A 27,032-nucleotide genomic window follows, 5' to 3' on the forward strand; every position below is an offset into this window, starting at 1 on the left:
AAAAAAAAATAAACGACAAACTCCAATCCCCTTGCGGAAGACAAGGAAGGCAACATCCCCTGGAGTGCAAAAGTGCATGATTGGCCCCTCCTGCTTGAGGGAACACCACCCCTGGTGGTGGCAGCACCAGCACTCCTAGCCCCACGTGCTGCCTGGAACCATCAAGAGCATGCAGGGGGTCCTGGTGGTAGGCAGTGGGGGCTTGAATATTGCAGTATGGCTGTTTAATGGAAACCCCAAATAGGGAACGCAGAGCAATTAAAAACATGCATAGTTAACAAAGCAACTTCTGGGGAAATCAAATACAACTAGGCAATAGGGCAGAAACCAACTGCTACGGCAGGCAACCAACTATGCAATCACTTCTAAGATATTCTCCTACTCTTCTTTCTGAAAAGAAACTTGGAGACATTGGAATCACAGAAGGGGGGACTGTTGCTATAGAATTTGCTATGGAGGCTGCCATACGCTGGCATGAGAAGGTCTTAACATCATGACCTGAATATTATGTGTGCTTTTGTATGTGCTATCAAATGGCAACCAATTTATGGCAACTAATGAAACTGGACTATCAGATATTGTGCCCCCCCCCTCAAACATCATACTTAAGATCTGCGTTTTTCCTGGGGGGGGGTGGAACATCTGGTCTGGGGAAGAGCTCTGGAAACCTCAAAACCTGGGCTGGCCTAATGAAAGGTATGATGTGGGCGCGGCTTGGGGTGGGGGGGCTTTGGGCCTGCGTGGCTGTAAACAACTGGCCAATGGACTTGCCTGAGAAGAACTTTCAGCAGCAACTGGTACCCGCCATTGTTCTCAAACTCCCAAAGCAAAGCTGGGGAGACTGAGTAGGAGTTCTTCACAAAACGCAGGAGGATGTTGAGGACTTCACATACATCCCAGGACGGCAAGGAGTCCACCGACTTTGACAAGTTCTGAATGGACATTTTAACACAATCTGTTGCTGGAAATAAAGCAACACACAGAGGTCAGCCCCATCACCCAACACTCCCCAAGTTCAATGCTCTACCGCAGGGACTTTTCAGCCAAGGGCAGCCACAGATGTTTGCACTCTATCTGCAGATTTCCCTGTGCTACTCTGCACATGGTAACGGTGCTGGGAAATGCCAACAAGTCACAAATGATTCATAGCAACCCACCATGAGGTTTTCAAGGCTAGAGGCCAGACTTCCTTAGTGGTCTCCCATCCAAGCAATAAGCAAGACCAACTCTGCTTGGCTTCCAAGATCTGGTGAGATTGGGCTATCCTGGGCCATCAAGGTCAGGCTACTCTGTACATCAATGTGCACAAATATAAGCCTGGAAGTGACTGATTAAGCTAACCTTTCAATCTAACCCTTCAAATCTCCTCTTACTTGCAAGGAGATCTAGTGGAAGGTCAGATGTCAAATGGCAATAGCAGATGAATGACAGTTGAATTACGTGTGATATACAGAGGAGTAATAGGCTTGGAGTTAGTGGTGTTGGTAATGAGACAGGAAACCTAGGTCTTAATTCCATCCAGGAGGATTCAGTCCAGGAAAATGCAAAAAAACAAATGGACATAAATCTGGCACTAGAAACCACAACATGTAGACCAATTCCCCACGGGGCTTGTTCTGGCGTCGGAGCTCTTTTCCCTCCGACATTTCCGTCTGGTTTCACTCAAGCTGCCTCGGGGCTGCGACTTGCCTTGCCTCTTTCCTGTGGCAAGCAAGATCCTCTGAAAACCAATTTCTGCTTGCTGCAAGAAAGAGGTGGGGAGAGTTGCAGCCTCGCAACAGCTTGTGTGGAATCAGACGGAAGCATCGGGGGCGAAAGAGCTCCAGTGCCAGAACAAGCCCTGTGGGGAATCAGTCTCAGTTGCTGACCTAAACGTAGCAGTGCTCTTACAAAGGAATTTCAAAGGGAGATTAGAAAGAGAGACTGATGAATTGTAATTGATAATGAACCTCAAGACAATGCATACTCCTGGACTTAAACTAAGACCTAGTTGTTCCTGTCTCATTATATTTCTAGGAAACTTTGGAGGAAATGCAACTGATGTGGAACTATCCCTCAGCTTCTTGGAAGCTAGAACAATTACTTGAATGTGGGACTATCTTACATAGAAAGGACTTGTGCTCCTTTATCCCCCTTCCTTTAAATGCCAATGTAGAATTAAAATGCAAATCCCTAGCCTACTTTGGGTCCCCTTCAAATCATGCAACCCTATGACTACTGCTCCAAACAATGCCACTGGGTCCTCAAAGGCTACAGGAATGCCATGGCAGAGTTTCTGCAGGCCCACCAATCACAGCCCTCCTTTGGATCCAACTGTTTCTTTGAGCTTCTGACTTCTTCCGTTCTGCTGTGCTCCAGGGAAAACCTCCTCACCTTGCTGGTCAGCTCACCATTCAGTCTTCAGCCAGTGGCCAGCCAGTGATTACTGACTGGGAACCCCAGAACTACCGAAGGGTGGCAGCATTTAACCCCTGCATCCAGTAGTCAACAAATGTTTTTTCTAGACATGCACAGTTACTAATCACAAGAAGATTTGTTGTGTGCCTGTTTCTCCTTGAGTCATCTTACAGACAGTTTAACTAAGGACTTGCCCCATATCCCAAAGAGGGGCACAGCTCAGGGAAGAATCTCTTCTTGTCATAGAATCATAGAGTTGGAAGGGGCCTCTAGGGTCATCTAGTCCAACCCCCTGCACAATGCAGGAAACCCACAAACACCTCCCTCTAATACAGTTCAATCCCTGGCACTTCCAGCTACAAGGACCAGGTTGTAGGTGTTGTGAATGCCGGAAACCTAGGAGAGCTGCTGCCAGTCTGAGCAGACAAAACTGACCTGGATGACCCAAAGTATACACTATCAGGCAGCTTCATATGTGTTCATGCATGTTCAGGCTTCTTATGCACTGCGAGGTAGATACTACTTCAATGGAATGAGGAAAGTGGTCCTTCCCACTCATCATTAACCTTTCAAAACTTTCTCTGTTGCCATGAGAAAATAAGAAGCATCCACAACATTCCAAATGCACAAGTTCTAGATCTATCCCACCAATCACAGCTTGTCAGTAAATTAACATTATACAAGTTTTTGGAATTTTTGATTGTTGTAGATTTTCTGGGCTGTGTGGCTGTGGTCTTGGCATTGTGAGACCTGACGTTTCGCCAGCAACTGTGACTGGCATCCTCAAAGGCTATAGCCAATCCATATACAAAAGAACCCTCTCAAGTAAGCTCCTCCATTAGCATGTCACAACCCAGGAAGCTCCCACAGCCCTACCCCACCTCCCTGAGTAGATATAAATTACCTGCCTACCAACTTCTTCTCAGTTTGGCCCAGGGCGAACTCCAGTTTTCTGGGTTATTCTGGTCATGGTTAAAAGGTTTTGCTAAAAAGGAAGATACAGGGGTGGTTGGGTGCTCTGGGCCCTCCCAGACAGACCCTTCTTAGAGTGGTGGCAATCAGTAGAAGCCCTTCCTGGTCCCCTGCGGTATGACACAAGGTCACATCAGCAGGTGCAAGTGGAGAAGTGGGGAATCAAATCCAGTTCTCCCAGATAAGAGTCCGCACACTTAACCATGACACCAAACTGGCTCTCAAGAGAGAATATCCATGTCAAAGGGCATCTTGTGAAGCAGAGTTTCTGCCTGAAGAATTACCGTTAAGAGTCACACATAAGCTCACTCCCAGATATTTTGTGGGTGGTTCCACCTCCTCCAAGTTGCCTCCATTTGGGGGCATGAGAGCTGAGAGCAAGAAGGGCTGTTACCTTGCAGGTATGAGATGACGTTTTGGGATGGGGCCTTTGAAATTGTTTGCAGGACACGGCTGGTGGAGTCCTTCCAGGAAGGGCTGCCTTGGTCCCAGAGAGAGGCTGTTGCTATGATCAGAGACTGCAAATCAGTGGTTATGAGAAGCTCTTCAACTCCTTGCTCCTCTGTGTAAACACTGAGCATCATCTGGAAGCAAAACACCACACTTGTAGGATACACTGGATACACTTTGCCAAGCACCCTGTCTTGAAAGAAAGAGGTCTCAAGACTTTCCCATACCCTGACAAGTAGAGCTGGGGTGGCACTCTAGCAGGTATGGCTGGTTTTGATGTTGCAATTATCTTTTCTCATTTTGAACCTTTATGCACTTGCAATTGTATTCATATGATGCACTAGCCCCATTTTATAAATGTATTCACAACTACTAACACCCATTGTATCTCTTAAACATTTGTGCTTTGCATATGGGGTGGGATGTTCCCAGCTTGCACATGGGAAAGCAGCATGCGTGGGGAGATAACTCTAATCTGGTCTCTCTAGGCAACACTGATATGGACCAACTAAAGCAGGAAGAGTTTGTGGGAATGTGACCTTGGCAGAGAAGAACACTGCGGCCTGAGAAAGGACTTTATATTAATTAATTCAAATTACTTTGGCGAGTGCAGGGAAAAAGGGGAGCCGTTTTGGCAAAGGGTATAATTACAAGAGGAACTGCCCATTTACTTTAGTCTGGCAAGACACAGTCCTGAGAATCCCATGCCAATAATGGTTGTTATCTGATCTATCAAGAAAGTTTCTTCCGCATACATCCAAAGATGGTAGTATCTGGGCTAAACCTTACAGGTGGCACCTGAAGATCTCCCAGAATTCCAAGTGATTTCCAGACTACAGAGATCAGTTCCCCTGAAAAAAATTGCTGATTTGGAGGGGGGGGGACTGTGTGGTCTTATGCCCTGCTGAGGTCCCTCCCCTCTCCCAACCCCACCATCCCCAGCCCCCACCTCTCCAAAATTCTAGGAATTTTCCAATCCAGAGTTGGCAGCCCGAGCATTACCCCCATAAGCACCAACATATTCTTTACCTGCACAAGCATTTTCTGTATGTCCTGTTCGCCTTGACATGTTCCACCACCATTGCCATCTTCACCAAGGGGAAAGGCAAAGAAGAGATAGAGGCACTGTAGCAGGGCAACTGGGAGCCCTGATTTGATGATATTATGTTGGGTTGCTTGTACCTGTGCATGGGAAAGGAAGCAAAACGGGTGATTCTCCTTTCAAAACTTCTGTCTAGGCAGCCTTCCCTGCATAATGACATCAAGGCATAATACTGTCAAGTACTGCACAATCGCCTTCAATTATGACCTCTATGATGGTGAAATCACAGGTTGTTTATTCACTTAATGATGAAGTTACAGGTAGAACTGGGTTCCCCAGGTACAGACAGTCAGACATATTAGATAGTCTGGGCCATTACACATTTGAAGCAAAAAGCACCTTTTCCCTACCAATAGAAGCATCCCCCTCCTTAGAACAAGTTCCTTCAAAAGCGATAAGTCTCTGAGTGCAGCTGCCCTAGATGCCGAGGCATGCCATATAACTCAGCGTGAGGAAAGGCAACTTGTGAGGTTCGCAGACAAAACACATCTGATCAGCCAGCCAGCATTTCTAGCAACACAGCAAAGGAGATTACAAACGTCTGGACCAAAATGGCAGTGCTCATGGCAAGAGCATTCTTGACAGATACTCTTGATTACATTTCTAGCCTGTCTGTTGCTTACTGGCCCTATACAGATGAGTGCACGTGCATGCGCACACACAGACACAAGGTCTGCTGATTTTATTGGTGACCCAGTAAAGGGCAGTGAGTGATTAGACTGCAATCCTAAGCGTACTTACTCGACAGTAAGCCCCCTTGAGCCCACTGGGACTTGCTTCTGAGTAGACATGACAGTGAAGCAAGTGAAGCACAAGGCCTCCTCTTCACCCCCCTGACCCCAACAATGAGGAGTAAGCAAACCGGAGGCAGAGGCTGTTATCGTAGTTAGAGTGTCTGACTAGGGTTTGACTACCCGCTCTGCCACAGAAGCTTGCTGAGTACCCATACCAAACCTTTAATGGCATAATAGATTCAGATAAAAATACACAGAATATAAAAATTTAAACATTGGAGATAAAATCAAAATAAAACCGAGCTGACAGATGCATTCAAACATGGTCAGAATTAAATTTAAGGATGTCAGCCAGAAATTTTGCCACAGCCTCACTAACCACCCCCTCAGTATCACTCAATAAATAATAACAGGGTGGCAGAATAGACAAATCTGGAGAAAAAGAAAGCTTGCCAAATAAATCTTTACGGAGGTTATGGTATAAAGAACAATCAAGCAATATATGCTGGATTGAGTCAGGGGTATTTGCTCCACAGGAGCAAAGTCTGTCAGCTAAAGGGACTCGCTGATATCTCCCTTGTAAAACTTTGGAGGGAAACGCGTTTAGTCTAGCCAACATAAATGCCCTGCGATGACTTGGAGTGATTAGGTCTGATAGATAATTGGGCATTTTGCCACAAAAAGCATAAAGACCTAAGGAAGCTGGAGACCAAATATAAGGGTCAATTGGCCGTAATTTCGTTTCCTCCGATTCCCATAGTCTCAGTTTAATACATCTGAAGATATATGACTCATCAGTGGTAGAAAAATCATCTACCTCTAACCCCAATTGATTGAGTTTAGACAGAAGCACTGCTGTCCAGGATGAAATATATGGGTCTCTTTTCATACAATCAAGAAGGCTGTTGGGATCTGTTCTAAAATGAATTTTGAGCCAGAATTTAAACACTGCAATCCAGGCTTTTGTCTCCACCAAAGACTGACCCACTTCAGAGCAGAGAGCAAAGTAGGACACACATTTTGGCAAACCAAGAATTTGTCTAAAGAATGAGGCTTGAATGCCCTCCACTTTCCTGGTAAAAGCTGAGATCCAAATAGGGATACCATAGAGGATTTGGGCAAGCGTTTTGGCTTTGAACACTTTAATAGCTGCTAAAACTAATTGGTTGCCCCTTGCAAAGAAAAACTGTTTAATTTGAACAGCTGAACATTTAGCCAAGTTGACGGTGTTGTTACGATGTGAAACCCAGCTTAACTTGTGGTTAAAAGTGATCCCCAAGTATTTAAAATTTTTTGTTTGCTCGATTGTTGAATTGCCAATAAACCATCTCTGTGGGCGCCAGCAGTTTGAAAAGACAACTACTTTAGATTTGGTGTAATTGATAGTAAGTGAATTACAATTACAGTAGTCATAAAAGGCATTCAAATACCTTTGCAGGCCCACTCTTGTGCAAGAGAGGATGGTAGTGTCATCGGCATAAAGTAATAAGGGGACCGCTCGGCCTGCAAGTTTAGGCGGATGACCATTGACAGGGTTCAAAAATTGTGCCAGGTCAGTGAAAAATAGATTAAAAAGATGCGGGGCCAGCACGCAACCTTGTTTAACCCCCTTTAACACTGGGATTTTACTAGTCAAGTCACCGCTAGAAGAAAATTTCACTTGGCAAAAGGTATTAGAATGAAGTTTCCTCAAGAGAAACAGCAGACGAGGGTCCATTCCCAGGTAACCTAGCTTGATCCATAGTTGGGCTCTATCTATTGAATCAAAAGCACCCTTCAAATCGATGAAGGCAGCGTATAATTTTTTTGACCCGGTATGCATATATTTTTCAGCAAGGAAGGCCAGAGTGCAGCAGTGATCCATAGCAGATTTGCCTTTGGAGAAACCAATCTGTTCAGGACCTATGATGTTGCCTAGGCGCATCCAGTCAGTTAATCGGAGTTCTAAATGTTTTGCATACAGTTTGCCCACTATAGATAATAAACTAATGGGGTGGAAGTTTTCTGGTAACTCCACCCCCCCCCCCCCCCTTTTTGTATATTGGAATAATTATAGAGTCAAGCCAAGAGTCAGGGATGGAGCCATGCAGATCGATAAAAGAGAACAATTTTGCAAGGGGCAAGAGCCACCAATCGGCAAACTTTGTGAATACCTCAGCGGGAAGGCCATCAGGGCCAGGTGCTTTACCCGCTTTTAAATCCTTCAATAACTCACTGATTTCCTCTAGAGTTACTGGAGGCCAGACCGGCATATCAGTAACTGAGAGGTTTGCTAAGATAGGAGGGGATACACATGGAGCAGCAAAAATGTTAGAGAAGTAATCAACCCATGTTTGCTCAGAGATATTTGGGTCAGTAACAGAATTGTTTTTTAGATTACCTGAAATGATTCTCCAGAAAGCCTTATTATCGTTAGATTTTATCGAGTGGTAAAGTTGGTCCCATTTATTCTGAAAGCTTGCTGAGTAAGTTGCCAATTCCCAGGTGGGAGCAGGGGATTCCCCTGGTATGGAGGCCCTCCCCCTGCTTCAGGGTCATTAGAAAGCGGGGGGGGGGGGAGAAAATATCTGCTGGGCACTCCATTATTCCCTAGAGACCAGTTCCCAGAGAGTATAGTGGAGAATTGATCCATGGATATCTAGGGGGTCTTGAGGGGGCCTCTTTTTTGTGATAGAGGCACCAAATTTGCAGCATAGCATCTGATGCCTCTCCTCAAAATACCCTCCAAGTTTCAAGTAGATTGGACCAGAGGGTCCAGTTCTATGAGTCTCAAAACAAGGTGCCCCTATCCTTCATTATTTCCAATGGAGGGAAGGCATTTAAAACGTGTGTGGTCCAGGGCTTTTTTTTGAGCAGGAACGCAGTTCTGGCTGTCTTAGTGTCAGGGGGTGTGGCCTAATGTGCAAATAAATTTCTGCTGGGCTTTTTCTCCAAAAGAAGCCCTGGTGTGGTCCCTTTAAATGTGATGGCCAGAACTCCCTTTGGAGTTCAAGTATGCTTGTCACACCCTTGCTCCAGATCTCTTCAGCTCAGCAGGGTCAGCCCTGGTTAGGATTGGATGAGAGACCACCAGGGAAGTCTCAGTACAACTCTAAGTCCTTCAGCTTCAAAGAACCACCGGAAGCCTTAAAGTTAAAATCGACCAAACAAATGTAAGAAATTATTACAAGAGAACTCTCTGCAGCAATTTAGAAGTGGTTCAGGAAAGTAAGGGAAACCCTAAGAGGGTGTTCACACTCTCTGCCTGGATCACAGAAAGGGTTGTGTGCAAAGCATTTATCTCACCAAGGGAGCCAGCAAGAGCGCATAGACGGCTCTCAGGAGCATGTGACCATCGGGTGCCTCTTCTGCTTTCCCCTGCAGGAACTGCCACACACTCAGTCGGGCTTCCTCTGCCAATACAACATCAGAGAAAAAGACCGTTCAAGGAAACAGCAAGACTATTGGCTTGTTGGGCAGAAGGGCAGATAGCCCAAAGGTCTACAGAGGTCTCTCTCAAGCACAAAGCAAGCGTCCTGCTTAGCATACTGGAGGACAGTCCCACGCACATAGCTTGGCGATGATTAGAGGTTACCAATTCTGGATTAGGAAATACTTGGAGTGGAGCAGGGGGACAGCGGGGTTGGGGTGGGGAGAGAGCTCAGCAGGGATGTCATGCCATAGAGTCTGCCCTCCAAAGCAGACATTTTCTTCAGAGCACAGCAGTGGTGGCCAAACTGTGGCTTGGGAGCCACATGTGGCTGTTTCATACATATTGTGTGGCTCTCAAAGCCCCCACCACCCTGTTGGCTGGCTTGGAGAAGGCTAGGGTTGCCAAGTCCAATTCAAGAAATCTCTGGGGACTTTGGGGGTGGAGCCAGGAGACACTGGGATGGAGCTAGGGTGTGACAAGCATCACTGAACCCCAACGGGAGTTTTGGCCATCTCATTTCAAGGGACGGCAATCCTTTTTAAATGTCTTCCTTCCCTCTACCCTCCCCTTCTCTGATTTCACCTCAGAGGCGGAGCAGAGCGGGCGACGCCGCTGCGCAGCTGCCACCTCTTCTCTGCTTCACCGTAACTGCTCCTCTGAGATGGGCTCAGGCTGAGCCCATCTCGGAAGAGCAGCTACGGTGAAGCGGAGAAGAGGCGGCAGCGTAGCGGCGTTGCCCTCTCCGCCCCTGAGGTGAAATCAGAGAAGGGGAGGGTGGAGGCAGGCCAGGAGCATGGCAAGCCGTGAGTCCAGGTCCTAGAAGGACCCAGATTCGCGGCTCGCCACGCTCCTGGCCTGCCTCCACTCTCCCCTTTTCTGATTTTACCTCAGAGGCGGAGCAGAGCGGGCGATGCCGCTGTGCTGCCGCCGCCTCTTCTCCGGTTCACCTTAGCTGCTCCTCTGAGATGGGGCGGCTTGCCACGCTCCTTGGCACCGTTTCCCCCCCTCCCCCTGCTTCCGTTTTTTTGAAGAGCGGGGGAAGAGGCTGTAAATCCTGGGGTCCCCCGCCAGGGCGGGAGGGTTGGGAAGCCTAGAGAAGACCAAGCTAGTTGGTGGCTTGGAGAATGCATTTAAAGTTTAACAACGTTGCTTTCTTTTCACCTCTCCCTCCCCCATCTATTTGCTTTCTTGCCACCTTTCTATCAATTTTTCCTCCCTTCCTCCTTCCCTCCCTTGTTGCTCTCAAACATCTGACATTTATTCTATGTTAAGTAAGTTTGGCTACCCCTGCTCCAGTGGAACTGATCTCTGAAGTGTGGAAATAAGTGGAAATGTCAGGAGAACTCCAAGCCCTACCTGGAGGCTGGCAACTCTATGAAACAGGACCGAAATAAATGGTGAGCGCTACCATGTGCCTCTGATTGTGGCTACCATGATCCTAGGCCTAGCGAGGTCTACAGGCTCCAGAGAAGCCTGTGCAGGAGTAGCTACAGGGCCTCCGTCTCCCAGGATCCCTTCTGTCCCTCTGACTGGGTGGGCAGCAGTTTTGGAGGGAAAACTGGCCAAGGAGGGGTGGGTCCTGGGAGGAAAGAATAAATAGGCCTTGCTAGAGAGGGAGGAAGGTAGGGTCTTCTCCCTGAAGAGGCTACAGTCTAGAGAGAAGGCAGCTGGAGAGTTCCCTCACCCATGGAGGTGAATCTGTTAGGTATTAGAAGAAGGGGATATCTAGTTAAATGCTTCAGGGCTTTTATTTCTTTACACCAACATTTACTAGTATTTTTTATATTCACTGTGTACTAAACATGGCGCAGAGTGGTAAGTTGCAGTACTGCAGTCCAAGCTCTGCTCTAGGCTTCCCAATCCCCAGGTCCCAGAGGGGGATCCCCCAGTTTTACAGGCTTCCCCCCTCCCCCAGCCAGCTGGCCGGCGGGGGAAGCCCCGCCCCCATAGCCATCATGCACCTCCATGAACGATTCCCATAGGGAATGATGGGGATTTGATCTGCGGGTATCAGGGGCTCTGGGGGGGGCTGTTTTTTGAGATAGAGGCACCAAATTTTCAATATAGCATCTAGTGCCTCTCCCAAAAATACCTCCCAAGTTTCAAAAAGATTGGACCAGGGGGTCCAATTCTATGAGCCCCAAAAGAAGGTGCCCCTATCCTTCATTATTTCCTATGGAAGGAAGGCATTTAAAAATTTGTGCAGTCCCTTTAAATGTGATGGCCAGAACTCCCTTGGAGTTCAATTATGCTTGTCACACCCTTGCTTTTGGCTCCGCCCCCAATGTCTCCTGGCTCCACCCCCAAAGTCCCCAGATATTTCTTGAACTGGACTTGGCAACCCTACTCTGCTCACAACCTGGGTTTGATCCCAGCGGAAGCAACAGAAGCAGGAAGAAACCCAGTCAACCTGGGCTCCCCCCCCCCCCCCGGAATTATTTATGGAGAGGGGCCAACTGGGAAAATTCTGGCCATGCCCCTGCTGCCACTGAACTATGTGCCTGGTTTTTAATACCTTTCCTGGAATGTCTTCAGTCAAGCCTTCTTTAACTTTATGGTGTTACTGAGTTGCTTTATGGGAGTTGCTGAGACCAAGCTTGGTTCTGTGACTGCACCAAGGCCTCGCCCACCACCAGGCATCCCTTCAAGGACCCCGTCAGAAGGCCACGTTCCCTCTGATTTTGTCCCCTCCTGAGCGCAGCAGTCCACATCCTGAGCAGAATATGTTTGGTGTCCTCTTCAAATGGAGTGCAAAACCCTGAGGGGCTCCAGGTTGCTGCTGGAGGGCAGGGCTTCCTACGCTGACGAGCGGCTGCTCTCATGCCCCAGGAACACTGCTGACAGCAGTCCTGCTTCCTTATCTGTGCTGGTGGAGTTCCTTGAGGTGACTGCGTCCTTGGGAGATGTGAGGCTGAGCCATCAACCCAGCAAATACAAAATGGTGCAGCCCACAACTTAGGGTTGCTAACCTCCAGGTGGTGGCTGGAGATCTCCCTGGCGACAGAGATCAGTTCTGCTGGGGGGAGGGAATGGCTGCTGTGGAAGGTGGACTCGATGGCATTTTCCCTTCTGTGCTCACTTTACTCCCCAAACCCTGCCCTCCCCAGGTTCCATCCCCCAAATCCCCAGGTATTTCCTAACCTGGAGCACTGGAACAGCCACTTCTGACGGAGTTGCCAGGTCCCCCGGCCTGTCTGGTGGGAGAACGGGGGGGGGGGGCGTTCTGGGGGTGGGCAGGCACATTGCACAACATCCTCAATGCAATGACGCCACCCATCAAATGGAGGGTTTTGCCCTCAAAACCATAGAGTTTGCCCAAATACCAGAGCATCCCCAGACAACTTTCCCCATGTGATGACATCGCCTGGAAGTGATGTCATCACTGTTTGGGGTGGGGTTTCCCCCAGCTTTTCTGCAGCTGATCAAAGCCCCCCAAAGTGGGGGAACCCCAACTAGCCCCGGGGGCTGGCAAGCCTGATCCAAGCAGAAGGAAGAGACATTTGAAGGTCCGGTTCACCTGCAGGCTTCCCATTCACGTTCGTATTGATTTCTTTCACCAGCAGCTTAGAAGCCTCCTGAGCTAAAAGGTGGATGTTTGGGAAAGAGATCTTGCCTGCCGACTGGTCCCAGGCCTAGAACGAAAATTAAGTCATTTTGACATTCAATGCATCATCTTCCTTTCCAGACATGACTCTTGTAACGTTGCATTTCTTACAGTGTTCCAAACCCCCAAGCCTTCAGTCATGTTGCACTCCCAGAGAGCAGCTGCACTCTTTTCTAGCCAGGCCCGTCATAAGCAACACCCTCTCTTCTCTTCTCTGTTCACAAATGGGAGAGAGTGTTTTAGTGCGCCCCACCAACCCCAGAGACTTCAGTGCAGGGGTAAGCCTGTGTGGACACCTTGGGAGTTCTGGTGGTGGACACAGTCGCAAAAGGGCCACTGCAGAAGTTGAAGTCATTCATAAAATGGTCACCACAGGAAACAGACCCCTCCCCCCAACCAACACACACTGACATGCCAATAAAGGTCAGTCTGTCTGTCTGTCACACACACACATCCAGAGGAAACCAAGTGCAGGAGACAAAAAAGGAGTAATTTTTTAAAAATGCACTAGGAAAAAAGAGTGAGAGGAAGAATAAAATCCAATGCTGTGGTGGCACTGTGCTGGCAAAACAACATTTTTTTTTAAATTTTAATCTACACAGCCAATCAGGTCCCTCGTGGCTAATCCGAAGCCCTGTTGGGCCTAGGGTTGTGCCAGCTCTGTGTTGGGAAAGACCTGGAGATTTGGGGATGGAGCTGGAGGAAGATGGGGTTTGGGGAGGGGAGGGGAGGGGCGTCAATGGAGTGTAATGCCAATAGACTTCACTTTCTTCCAAAGCAGCCATTTCTCCAAGGGAACTGGTTTCTGTTGCCTGGAGATCAGGTGTAAGAGCAGGAGATCTCCAGCCACCACCTAGAGGTTGGCAAGCTGAATGGGACAAGAGCCCCACCCTCCCAGGCTCCACCTCCCAATCTCCCAACCTAGATTTGGGGAGCCTAGTTCAGCAACATGGTTAAACACCTTAATTTAGCAACAGCTACAACAACACTGCTTGCTTGATTGGGAGTGTTCAGCCAATGCACATTATCTCTTGCAGCGGTACCCAGCAGGCTCTCAGGGCCTCTGACTGTGCAGAGGTGGGCCTGGCAGCTTCTTCTCTTGCTTACAAACCAACAGTTTGATGAAGAGTAGAATTGGTTAACAGAGGAAGGAAAAACAGAAGTTTGCAGGACTGGTTCTGAAAGAAGAAGACTGCAGATTTATACCACACCCTTCTCTCTGAATCAGAGACTCAGAGCAGCTCACAATCTCCTTTATCTCCTTCCCCCACAACAGACACCCTATGAAGTGGGTGGGGCTGAGAGGGCTCTCACAGCAGCTGCCCTTTCAAGGACAACCTCTGCCAGAGGCTAACCTAAGACCATCCCAGCAGGTGCAAGTGGAGGAGTGGGGAGTCAAATCCAGTTCTCCCAGATAAGAGTCAGCACACTTAACCACTACACCAAACTGGCTTGGTTGCTTAAAGAGGCTTTTTCTTTCCTCTGGCAAAGAGTTCCTGGGCAGGCAGGCAGAGCTGCAACTTCCTTACTCGAAAAGGAGCCATTAGGGGGGTTGAGAAGACAGCAAATTCCCCTTAAGAGGAAGTGACAGAATTTAGCAATCTGGACGTCACCTTGTTTTCTTCTCATCACTTGAAAACAAATTAAAAAGTCATCGGATGTGGAAGCTTGCAGAAGGTTAAAGATTAAAGGCAACTTAAAGAACAAGAGTCCAGCAGCACCTTAAGGCTAGCAAAATTTGTGGCAGGGTATGAGCTTTCGTGAGCCACTTCTGAAGAAGTGAGCAATGGCTCACAAAAGCTTCTTCCCTGCCACAAATGGTGCTGCTCTGCAAGGCCCAACTGGACTCTTTTCCACAGCTACCCATCTTTAGCTTGGAGAAATGTTGACTGAGGGGTGACCTCTCATGTCACCCCTCAGTCAACATTTCTCCAAGCTAAAGATGGGTAGCTGTGTTGTGCATGGGATAGAGAAGGTAGAGAAAAAAGTACTTCTCTCGCTTTCTCGCAATGCAGGAAACACACAAACACTTCCCCCTAAATTCACCTCTCTGTCAAGCAAGTAGATTTCAAAGTAACTAGTCCTTGCTTTGAAACAAAGTGTAGCTTTATTGATAATCCATATGCTTCTATTGAGCCAAGTATTGGAACTGATACAGTGTAACAGCAGAAGGCATATTTTAAAGATGGCACATCAAAGGTTCTATAAACAAAGCTACAATTGCTAAACAGTCTGGTATTCACGTGTGAAAAGTCCCACAGTGTTCTCTCTTATCTCCCTGTGGTTGTTCTTCCTGGGTCCAAGCTAGGCCTGGGAAAATGTCCCTGGAGGCTTTATCTTCAAAGAGCGAATTCCTGCATTTGTTAGTAAAGATGAGAGAGGTGCAGGGAGGGGCGCCAGCTAACTCTATTGCTTTGATTTGCCCTAGCTTGAACTTAGGGTTAGTAACAGGTACATTATAACAGTTACATTATAATAAGCATAGCCAGTTATGATTATATGAAACATTGCTTGACACTCTCACAATACAGAAACTCGTGGGCACTCGATGAAATTGCTGAGCAGTCGAGTTAGAATGGAGTACTTCTTCACCCAAACGGTGATTAACATGTGGAATTCACTGCCACAGGAGGTGATGGCGGCTGCAAGCATAGCCAGCTTCAAGAGGGGATTGGATAAATATATCGAACAGAGGTCCATCAGTGGCTATTAACCACAGGGTATTGTTGAAACTCTGTCTGGTGCAAGTGATGCTCTGTATTCTTGGTGCTTGGGAGAGGCAGCAGTGGGAGGGCTTCTGGTGTCCTGGGCAGGGCTGGATCTAGGGGAGGGGGCAGAGGGGAGTGCTTGCCCCGGGCGCCACCGGAGTGGGGGGTGCCAAATTGGATATGGACTCCATTCTATTCTATGAGCCCATAAGGTAGAATGGGCCCATAAGGGGGCACCATTTTTTAATTCCCCCCCCCCTCAAAAAACATGTAGATCTGTTCCTGGTCCTGGCTCCACTGGTGGACCTCCTGATGGCACCTGGGTTTTTTGGCAACTGTGTGACACAGATTGTTGGACTGGATGGGCCATTGGTAGACTTCCCAATCTCCAGGTCCCAGCGGGAATTCCCCGGTTTTACAGGCTTCCCCCCACCCCCAGTCAGCTGTTCGGCGGGGGAAGCTCCTCCCCCACAGCCACCCTGTACCTCTAGATCTTAGGCAGGACCTGCAAACAGGTCCAGTTTAAAATGTGTGTGTGCCTTTAAACTGGAGCAGGAAGTACTTCATGGGGAAGGGTCAGCAACAGCAGCCCTCGTGAGAGTGCAGCCCCTCTGCTTGTTTTGCTTTCCTTTCGGACAAGTGAGTGGGTGTGTAAAAGAGCAGCGTAGCCCCTGGACTTTCCAGACCTCATTGTGGAGGCACCAGAGACTCCTGCTTTGTTCTACTGCTTCAGACCAACACGGCTGCCCACTTGCACCAGAGACAGTAAAGCGTGTGTGAGTGAGAGAGAGAAAACGGGGGGAGGGAGGGAACTCTATTATTCCCTATGGAATAATATTCTCATAGGAAGTAATGGAAAATTGATCCGCGGATATCTGGGGCTCTGTGGGGGGGGCCTGCAATGTTTGGGGGAAAATGAAGCCTCTCATGACTGCCGCGTAGGTGGGGAAGTTCAAAATTTCCTGGTCCCACCGGCATGGCAGCCATTTTCCCTGCCTCAACCCCCCATGCCACCAGGACTTCAAAAAATGGAAATTGAATGTTGTTTCTATCGTTTACCTTATTATTTTTTTTTTTTTTAAAAAAAATAATTTTCTTCTAAAGAACATGTTCTTTTAAGGCCAGTTTTTGATAGGGTTGCCAATCCCCAGGTGGGGGCAGGGGATCCCCAGTTTGGACACCCTCCCAGAAAGTGGGGGGAGGGGAGGAAAATGTCTGCTGGGAACTCTATTATTCCCTATGGAGATTTATTCCCATAGAAAATCATGAAGAATTGATCTGCAGGTATCTGGGGCTCTGGGGGGGGGGGCTATTTTGGGGGGTAGAGGCACCAAATTTTCCGTATAGCATTTAGTGCCTCCCCGCAAAATACCCCCCAAGTTTCAAAAAGGCTGGAGCAGGGGGTCCAATTCTATGAGCCCCAAAAGAAGGTGCCCCTATCCTTCATTATTTCCTATGAGGGAAGGGATTTAAAATGTGTGTGGTCCCTTTAAATGTGATGGCCAGAACTCCCTTGAAGTTCAATTATGCTTGTCACACCCTTGCTCCTGGCTCCACCCCCAATGTCTCCTGGCTCCACCCCCAAAATCCCCAGATATTTCTTGAATTTGACTTGGCAACCCTAGCCATTGGCCTGATCCAACATGGCTTCTCTTATGTTCTTATCCTGATCTAAAGACAAAGACTTGGTCTGGAGACCAAGGCCTATGAGAAAAGGTTGAAGGAGCTGGGCATGTTTAGCCTGGAGAGGAGGTGGCTGAGAGGTGATAGGATCACCATCTTCAAGTACTTGAAGGGCTGTCCTATAGCGATGGTGTGGAATTGTTTTCTGTGGCCCCAGAAGGTAGGACCAGAACCCGTGGGTTGAAATTAAATGAAAAGAGTTTCCGGTTCAACATTAGGAAGAACTTCCTGACCATTAGAGCGGTTCCACAGTGGAACAGGGGTCCTCGGGAGGTGGTGGGCTCTCCTTCCTTGGAGGTTTTTCAACAGAGGCTAGATGGCCATCTGACAGCAATGAAGATCCTGTGAATTTAGGGGGAGGTGTTTGTGAGTTTCCTGCATTGTGCAGGGGGTTGGACTAGATGACCCTAGAGGTCCCTTCCAACTCTGTGATTCTATGACAACTTGACAGATGTGAAAAGCAGAACGGCTGCCACCCCCACGGGGCACAAGTCAACCTTAGTAGTATGAGCTGCTCACCATAAGCATAATCTTTTACTGTGTAGATACACTGGTGCGAAGTTCAACCTACCTTCAGAAAGAGGGGCAGGAAAGCCAACAGACGCCTTTGCTGGTCTTCTGCACTCAGGAAGTCAGCCGTCTCCTTGTACTCCTGGAATTCTCTGTTCAGGGTCTCCCACAGAACCCGGGGGCACTGGTCTGAAACCTCCCTGCTGGGCTCACCATGCTGGTCTTTGACCACTCCCCAGTCACCTTCCTTGGTCAGGGCTGGATCCTGACCAATATTCTTATCTGCCAAGTCTTCCTTCTCCTCAGGTTGTTCTGGAAACTCTAGCTCAGCCTCCATGCTTTGGTCAAACTGTTCTGACTGAGAAGAGAAAAACATATTTTTCTCGAAAAGCATCTGATTTGAATGCCCGGCTTCATAAAGTGTAGTCCCTCAATGTTCCCTCTAAGCTGTGCAGTCTTGTGAACGAAAATTCTACTTCATTAGCTACTGGCATTAAAGTTGTGAGCAAGCGATTTGGTTACTGCATAAATTAGTTTGCTCTGGGGCCATCCTTCCTGGGCTAAGACAAAAATGTATAAGCTGGAGATTAAAAAACTGTGAGCTAGCTCACATTAACTCAGTTTAGAGGGTACCATGGCCCTTATGAATCATGGGATGGAACGGTCCACCCCCTTCTCCTGGGCAGGTCAAGTATTATTTCAGTGGCATGAAGGGCACTGCAAAACTGCCTTCACAACTATTTATTTAATTTATATCCCACCCTCCCCACCAAAGGCAGGCTCAGGGTGTCTCACAAGGGTCGACACGAATACCGAGACAGTATGCACAATGTGTGACCGAGACAGTAAACAATAATAAAAACATAGAACATAAAAACAATTTGAAACATTTGCATGTTCTACTATCATAATTTCAGGCAGCAATTTTCATTCTGTGGTTAGCTCTACTCAGGATCGCCACAGCACAGTGAAGTAGGCCATTGGTGGTGTTCTTATGGGCCAGTCCCATTGCTGCAGATGTTACCATCCATATAAATGCCTGGTGGAAGAGTGCCGTTTTGCAGGCTCTGCAGAACTATAAAAGCTCTCGCAGGGCCCTAACCTCCTCCACCAGTTAGGGGCAGCAACGGAGAAGTCCCTGGCTCTCGTTGTTTTGAGCTTCGCTTCTCTGATACTGGGAACTGTCAACAGGTTTTGAGACCCGGACCGAAGTGCTTGCTGAGATATGTGCAGGGAAAGACGGTCCCTAAGGTATGCAGCACCCTGGCCATATAGGGCTTTAAAGGTAATGACCAGCACTTTGAAGCAAATCCGGTACCCTATCGGTAGCCAGTGCAGTGCTTTCAGCACAGGCTGGATGTGCTCCCACAGAGGAACTCCCATTAACAACTTGGCTGCAGCATTCTGCACTAGCTGGAGTCGCCGGATTTGGGACAAGGGCAGCCCCATGTAGAGGGCATTACAGTAATCCAGTCTCGAGGTGACCGTTGCATGGATCACTGTTGCCAAGTCATCGCGTTCGAGAAAGGGGACCAACTGCTTTGCCATCCACAGATGATAAAAGGCTGACTTGGCAGTGGCAGCTACTTGGGCCTCCATTGTTAAAGTGGGATCCAAGAGCACCCCTAAGCTTTTAACCTTGTGCGTCAGTGTGAGCTGGGCTCCGTCGAAGGTCGGTAAACGGACCTCCGGTCCTGGACAGCGGCGACTCAGATACAGGACCTCCATCTTTGTTGGATTTAATTTCAGTATACTCAGCCTGAGCCACCCTGCCACAGCTTGCAACACTGCGGACAGAGTGTTCTTCTGGAGTGGAGTCACACTGGCAACCCATCAACAGATAGAGCTGGGTGTCATCCACATACTGGTGACAACCCAGCACATACCTCTGGGCAACCTTGGTGAGGGGGCACATGTAGATGTTGAATAACATCGGAGAAAGAACCGCTCCCTGCGGCACACCACATATAAGTGGGTGTTGTCGAGACAGTTCATCTCCTAGCGCCACCCTCTGTCCCCGACCATGGAGGAAGGAGGAAAGCCACTTCAAGGCCAACCTCTGAATCCCAGCATTGGCGAGGCGATAGGTCAGTAGCTGATGGTTGACCGTGTCGAACGCTGCCAAAAGGTCTAGCAACATCAGCACTGCCGAGCCACCTCTGTCCAGGTGCCTGTGGCCACAGAGAAATCTCATGCCTTGTCCCCACTGCTGGGAGCACACACACCCCCTGGGAGTGGATTAAGTCACCAGCCCTAAAATTCTATCTCAGGCAACTGCCAGGTCCAAATGCCAATGTATTCCATGCACAACGGATTCCATAGGGCCACCAACTTTGGGGCAGAAAAGAGGTTCCAAGGATTTTTCTGTGGTCTCGTTGCTGCCATGGCAGGGGGAACCTTTCCACCTCCAGTTAGGCTAACCAGCTGCAGACTTCCCCCCCACCACCACCCATGGGGTGGAAATACAGAAAGCATAATCCACAAAGAATGACATTCCAGACACAAAGTACCAAGGAAATTCAGCAAATGCAGCATGAAAGCAAATGATCCAACTCAAAAGCGTACTAATTGGAGGGGCTTTTGCCTCTTGTTTGGGGAATAGCAGAGGCCCCATGGGAGTGGAACAGGAGCAGTAAACTAAAATGCCTAGTTTAACTCCACCTAGGATCTAGCTTTAATCATTAACTGCAAAACCACCTTGCTGTAACTTGGCTGTGCAAAGGAATACATGCATTTGAGCATGTGCAGAACCCCTTTTATTCTTCAGTGAATAACCACTCTCTAGCGCCTGTCCTCCCCCCTCCCACCCTCCAAAAAACCCTTAGATTAGAGCTAAAGGTATAATGCCCAGGTAGATTAAACTCCAGCTCTTTCCCCTACCAAAAAAGAAATGCTTTACTACAGAAGGCCAAAGGGCTGAGGGCTGGGAAGCATGTCCAGGAAAGCCCCTTCACCTTTCTCTGCAGAAAAACCAGCTCCTTATAAATATCAAAACAGATCCACACCACAAATAATCACTTCTCTGGCTGCAAAGACTGCCTTTCTCTCTTGACACACTCACTGGGCTCCATCTAGCCTGTCACAAGGCAGGGATAATTTCTAGACTGGAAGAAGTGATTTGCAAGCAAGTGTAACTCATTTTAATCAGGGTTTGGGCACTGATTCCATTGCTGGCCAAATTTTTGGGCATCATGTTAGGGATCTCTGCTTTAAAGAATGATGTTACATTGCAGACTTGGAGGCTTCTGAGGTTCAGACACCTCAACCCACCCCTCAACTACCAGCCATCTCCCTCCTGAAAACCTTCTAAAATTTCACTGCCAGCGTGTCACTGGAAGAGGAACAAATCGACACATTCTGGACTGCACTGCAATCCAGTCGTTTCCTTGCGCCATCAGCAGAAGGCAGAGGAGGGGTTTTCCCATCCACCCCTTCTCCCCCAGCAGTTGCTCCAGAGTCCCAAGAAGATGGCGCCAGTCAAGGACTGGGGGATGAAAAGCCACATTAGACTGGCTGGCAAAGCAAGCTGAACTGCCCCACTTGGCTGCTTCCATCGGCAACATCAGAGAACCATCAGCAATAAGAATGCTAAGCCCTTCATTCCCATGTGCCAAGTTACAACTACAGTCTTGGAACTGGCTTAGGCCATGGTTTCTCACAGTGCATTCTGGGAGTTGCAATTCTGTGATTGTTTTTTTTTATTCAAAGCCTCCCCCCCTTCAAAGAAGAAGAGTTCGGAACAGCCATTTGTTGGGGCCATTGAAATTAAACAGTCGCACAACAACACTGGAGCATAAAGTTTCGTGGGTGCATTCTAACAAAAGAGTTCTCAGTCTTTTAGGAACTGGCACATTCGGTGTGGCCCCTGACCCCAAAAAGATGTTTGAGCAACCCATGATTGTCACCTGGATGTCTTCCTTCTGGAGGCTGGCAATAACCCAACTTGAGATTATGGTTGCCAGCTCCTGGTTGGGAAATTTTCTGGAGCTTTGGGGTTAAACCCAGGGAAGGTGGAGTTTGGGGAAGAGAAAGACCTCAGAGGGCTGTAATGGCAGACACTCTACCCTCCAAAGCAGCTGTTTTATCTGGGAGAGCTAATTGCTATAGTCTGGATATCAGTTGTAATTACAGAATATCTCCAGGCTTCACCTGGAGGCTGGCAACCCTACTAGGGTTGCAGAATTTTTAAGTCTAAATACAAGTCTGGTCCAGGGAGCAGCTACAACAGTTCTTAGTCAACATCCTTACAAAACCAGAAAAGGTTTCTATACTCAGCACAGAGATGCATTTGGCATCAGCTTTTGTTAATCTATTAGCGATCACTGGGAAGGTGGGGGGGGGGCGTTATTTGTGATTTTCCTGCATTGTGCAGGGGGTTGGACTAGATGACCCTGGAGGTTCCTTTTCAATTCAATTATCCTAATCTGTTTTGCTAGCTGAAATCAGGCTGGGGACAGAGCATGTAACTCACAGTTGCCCCCTCCCCAGGGCCACAAGAGCCTGGGTGCCGTTCGAAGCCCTTACCTGCAGCAGCCCACGCACTCTGGTAGGTGCACTTTTCTGATGCAGCCAGCCGAGAAGGACTTTTCTGTTGACTTTATCCCCACCCAGTTCAGGAACGTCTCCTGCACTTTGGCATACTTCAGCTTTCAGTCTTTCATTTTGACTTTGAGAGAAAATTATATTCTCACAGAAGCGACTGTGGTGGGGACTGGGGAACATCAGATTGATCTGTGCTTCCTCACACTGCCCGATGGGGAGAAGAAGAAAAAAGCCAGAGGAGCCAGAGCCAGGAGTTCTGGTGACCTAGGCCCACCCCCCACCCCCCGCAGGCACAGGAAGGCGAAGGCAGCAGGTCAGGGCATGTGAGCAGTCCTCGGAGCCTGATTTCCCAAGGGAAGGCAGGCTCCGATGAGCACACCCTGCCCCACCACCCCACTGCTTTCACCTTCCCGGGTCTGCAGACCCAGGAAGGTCAGAGCCGCGAGCAGCAGGGCACATGCACTTGGAGCCTGCCCTCCTGCAGCAAGGGGAGGCTTCCACGGCAAGGGAAGGCAGAGTCTGAGGAGCGCACACTCCAGTGGACATGAGGGGTGTGTGGCTAGGGGGTGCCCTAGGTGGCTGCCTACCTGGCCTGCAGGGACACGCCGGACCTGAAGGGACTACAGCAGGAAGAGTCAAGAAGGTCCAAGCTGGGGAATAATCGACATTTGGAAAAGGAACAGCAAATGTGAGTGAAGCATGTGCAACTAGGAAAGTCATGGTTCTCCCTCAGTGTGAGTCTCCCCCCTTTCTCTGTCACCTGACCCTTTTGGTCTCTGTTGCTAGGACATATCTGCAGTAGGGTTGCCAGCTCTGGGTTGGGAAATACCTGGAGATTTGGGGAGTGGGGCCTGAGGAGGCACAAAGTGGCCATTTTCTCCAGCTGAACTGATTTTTGTCACCTGGAGATAAGTTGCAGTCCCAGGATATCTCCTGCTACCACCTGGAGGCTGGCAAGCCTAACCCACAGCCAGACACCACAGGCTGAACTTGTTTTGTGTTTGAAACAGAGTCCCTGAGGCAAGCATCTGTATTTGCCTGCTTCTCTCTCCAGTTGGCATTCAGAGCAGCTTGTTTTCCTCTCCTCCTTTTTCTTAACCACAATCCTGTGAGGGAGGCCAGGCTGAACATTTGTGGTGGGTCTGAGGTCACCCAGAAAGCTTTCATGGCAGAAGTGGGGATTCAAACCCAGCTTGCCCAGGGTCCTAAATTGGCCCCTCTGTCCATGTCAGCTTTTATGTCATATGAACATATGAAGCTGCCTTATACTGAATCAGACACTTGGTCCATCAAAGTCAGTATTGTCTTCTCAGACTGGCAGCGGCTCTCCAGGGTCTCAAGCTGAGGATTTTCACGCCTACTTGCCTGGACTCTTTTTGGAGATGCCAGGGATTGAACCTGGCACCTTCTGCTTACCAAGCAGATGCTCTACCACTGAGCCACCGTCCCTCCCAATGTCAGCATAGCAGGTGGGCTGAGGCAGCCCCAAGCTGAGATTAGAGTTTAAAGGTGATTTGACTTACCTGCCCTGGCCTTTCCTGGCACTGCTGATGACTCTAGACGAAAAAATCTGCCACATAATCCAAATTGCCAGACCCTGTGAAGTGCACCCCACGCCTTCCTCTCTGCTCTGTGACTTTCCACGGTGATCCACTTGACTAAATAGCTGTTGTGCTGATTTCCTGACAAAAGCAGAAGTAGCAAAATGCAGAGCAGACCACAAGCCCTGCTGGAGTCAAAAAGGCACCCCAGAGGGAGGGATGAGTTGGGGGGGGGGGCTTTGAAACCTGGGGAGCCCTGCCTGGCTCTCCACAAGAAATCAGGAAGTCCCTTCTCTGAGCCTCTTCTTGGATGTAACCTTCAACCAGGATTGGGCTCCCAACTCCAGCATGGGGGCCATGAGACAGAGGATTGCCAAGCTCCAGATGGGGACTGGAGATCTCCTGGAATCTCCACATGATCACCAGACTACCCAGAATAGTTCCCTTGGTTTTTGGAAGGTGGGCTCTGTGGCATTGTAATCTGCTGAGGTCCCTCCTCAGGCTTCACCTCCACATCTCCAGGAATTTCCCAACCTGGACCTGGCAACCCTAATTGCTGACCCACCCTCTAGGATAAGAACGTAAGAGAAGCCATGTTGGATGAGGCCAGTGGCCCATCCAGTCCAACACTCTGTATCACACAGTGGCCAAAAATCCAGGTGCCACCAGGAGGTCCATCAGTGGGGCCAGGAGGACACTAGAAGACCTCCCACCGTGCCCCACCCCCCCAAGCACCAAAAATCCAGAGCATCACTGCTCTAGGAAGAAAGTTCCATCTATACCCTGTGGCTAATAGCCACCAAAGGCCCTCTGCTCTATATGCTTATTCAGTCCCTTCTTGAAGCTGTCTACACTGGTAGCCGCCACCACCTTCTGTGGCAGTGAATTCCATTTGTTAATCACCCTTTGGATGAAGAAATACTTTCCATTCTAACCTGATAGCTCAGCAATTTTATTGCATGTTCATGAGTTCTTATATTGTGAGAAAGGGAGAAAAGTACTTTTTCTATCTTCTCTATACCATGCATAATTAGTAAACCTCTATCATGTAACTCTTCAGTTCTCCAAGCTAAAGAGCCCCAAGTGCTTTAACCTTTCTCCATCAGGGAAGTGTTCCAACCCTTGAATCATTCTAGTGCCCTTTTCTGGACTTCTTCCAGTTCTATAATATCTTTCTTGAGATGTGGTGACCAGAATTGTACACAGTACTCCAAATGAGGTTACACCATTGATTTATACAGGGGCATTATGATACTGGCATGACTTTGTCCAGGGGGTCGCAAAGATTCAACCCCGCAACTGAACAACAACAACACATTATGATACTGGCTGATTTGTTTTCAGTTCCCTTCCTAATAATTCCCAGCATAGCATTGGCCTTTTAAATTGCAGTTGCACACTGACTTGACATTTTCAGTGAGTTATCTCCCACGACTCCAAGATCTCTCTCTTGGTCAGTCTCTGCCAGTTTGGACCCGATCAGTGTATTTATAGCTAGGATTTTGGGCCCCAATGTGCATTACTTTGCACTTGGCCACACTGAACCTCATTTGCCATGTTGACGCCCACTCACCCAGCCTCAACAAATCCCTTTGAAAGATTGTGATCCTCCCTGGTGTTCACCACCCTGAACAATTGAGTGTCATCCACAAACTGCTGCTTACTCCCAACACCAAATCATTAATGAACAAGTTAAAAAGCATCGGACCCAGTACTGAGCCCTGCGGTATCCCACTGCTTACCACCCTCCACTCCAAAAATTGCCCATTTATACTAACTCTCTGCTTCCTATTAATTAGCCAGTTTTTGATTCATGGGAGGACTTATCTTTTTATCCCATGACTATTAAGCTTATTTAAGAGCCTTTGAAGAGGAACTTTATCCAAAGCTTTCTGGAAGTCAAGGTAAACAACATCTATCGGGTCCCCTTTGTCCACATGTTTGTTCACTCTCTCAAAGAACACTAACAGGTTAGTGAGGCAAGATCTTCCCTTGCAGAACCCACACTGAGTCTTCCTCAGTAGCTTTTGTTCATCAATGCTCCTACTAATTCTCTCTTTAATAACAGTTTCCACCAACTTTCCCTGTATTGACATCAGACTGACTGGCCTGCAATTTCCTGGATATCCTGGATAACTATAGCAAATGGTGTAAAGAAAGTGCTTTGAACATTCTGAAGTGCTGAATATTATTATGGTGCTTGTTCAGTGAAGGATTCACTGGAGATCTGCCTGACCCTATTCTAGGCTCTAGGCCAGTGATGGCTAACCTTTTCAGCTTGGTGTGTCGAAAATCGGGAAAAAGTGTAGTCTTCCTCGGGTCACGTGTCACTTCAAGAAATATAAATAATTTGATGATATTTGCAGCCCCAATAAAGAAAGAGGGTTGCCAAGTCCAATTCAAGAAATATCTGGGGGCTTTGGGGGCGGAGCCAGGAGACTTTGGGGGTGGAGCCAGGAGACATTGGGGTGGAGCCAGGAACAAGGGTGTGACAAGCATAATTGAACTCCAAGGGAGTTCTGGCCATCACATTTAAAGGGACAGCACACCTTTTAAAATGCCTTTCTTCCATAGGAAATAATGAAGGATAGGGGCACCATCTTTTGGGGCTCATAGAATTGGGCCCCCTGGTCCAATCGTTTTGAAACTTGGGGGGGTATTTTGGGGAGAGGGGGATCCCCTGCCCCCACCTGGGGATTGGTAACCCTGCGGGAAAGGGTGTATCTTTTTTTCTTCCCGCCTTTTCTCCTCCAGCGCTTGCCAAGGGAAGCCAAGGGGGGCGACCCAATGCTCCCCTCCCCTTGTTCTTTTGCAACCCACACACAGCCCCCATCGCCCACCCCCTTCCCCCTCTTCCAAGCTGAAAAGGGCAGCTTGTCCTTTAAATCTGAAACCCCGCCTCCGGCAGGCGGCCATGAGAAAGAGCGAGAGAGCAAAGTGAGAAAGATCATGTTGGTTGCAAAAAAAAAAACACCAGGACCGGGTGGAGGAGGAGGGGGGGGTAGCCCCACAACAGGCCCAAGAGTGACACCCCCTCGAGCATTGCACCCCACACACACTGCTGCAATGCCATCTCTGCCTCCCCCCCCCAGCCGCTCCGTGCAAACAAACGGAAAAAAACCCGCCTGCCTTGCTCCTGCATTTACAAAGCCCCGGCATTGCAAAGGCGCGACCCGCCGAGGAGGGCACTTCTTTCCCCCCCTGCCTCTTTTTTTGCAGTGCTCTTTTTTCTTTCTTGCTGTACCCACCTATTTCCTCAGGCCCCGGGGAGGGCGGGAAAAGGGGGTTGCAAAACTCGGCCCTGTTGCGAGGAGGAGGAGGCGCGTTTGGCTGCCTCTGCTTTGGGTGGGGGACGGGTTGCGCCAGGAGGCTGTCTC

At 48.6% G+C, this 27,032-nt stretch overlaps 1 protein-coding gene across 1 annotated transcript in view; it reads right to left on the reverse strand.

Moving 5' to 3' along the window:
- Positions 1 to 17,923, reverse strand: part of WDFY4 (WDFY family member 4) — a 215,777-nt gene extending 197,854 nt beyond the window's left edge. The window contains exons 1-6 of the mRNA XM_060240960.1: positions 17,634 to 17,923; positions 12,585 to 12,699; positions 8,941 to 9,047; positions 4,849 to 5,001; positions 3,764 to 3,953; positions 772 to 961 (exon numbers count right to left, since the gene is read on the reverse strand). Of these exons, the coding sequence (XP_060096943.1) occupies positions 772 to 961; positions 3,764 to 3,953; positions 4,849 to 5,001; positions 8,941 to 9,047; positions 12,585 to 12,699; positions 17,634 to 17,909 (1,031 nt within the window). The 5' untranslated portion in view covers positions 17,910 to 17,923. The remainder of the gene's footprint in view (positions 1 to 771; positions 962 to 3,763; positions 3,954 to 4,848; positions 5,002 to 8,940; positions 9,048 to 12,584; positions 12,700 to 17,633) is intronic.
- Between the last annotated feature and the right edge of the window lie 9,109 nt (positions 17,924 to 27,032).

The sequence above is a fragment of the Heteronotia binoei genome, chromosome 6, assembly GCF_032191835.1.
Source record: "Heteronotia binoei isolate CCM8104 ecotype False Entrance Well chromosome 6, APGP_CSIRO_Hbin_v1, whole genome shotgun sequence".
Taxonomy (NCBI): domain Eukaryota; kingdom Metazoa; phylum Chordata; class Lepidosauria; order Squamata; family Gekkonidae; genus Heteronotia; species Heteronotia binoei.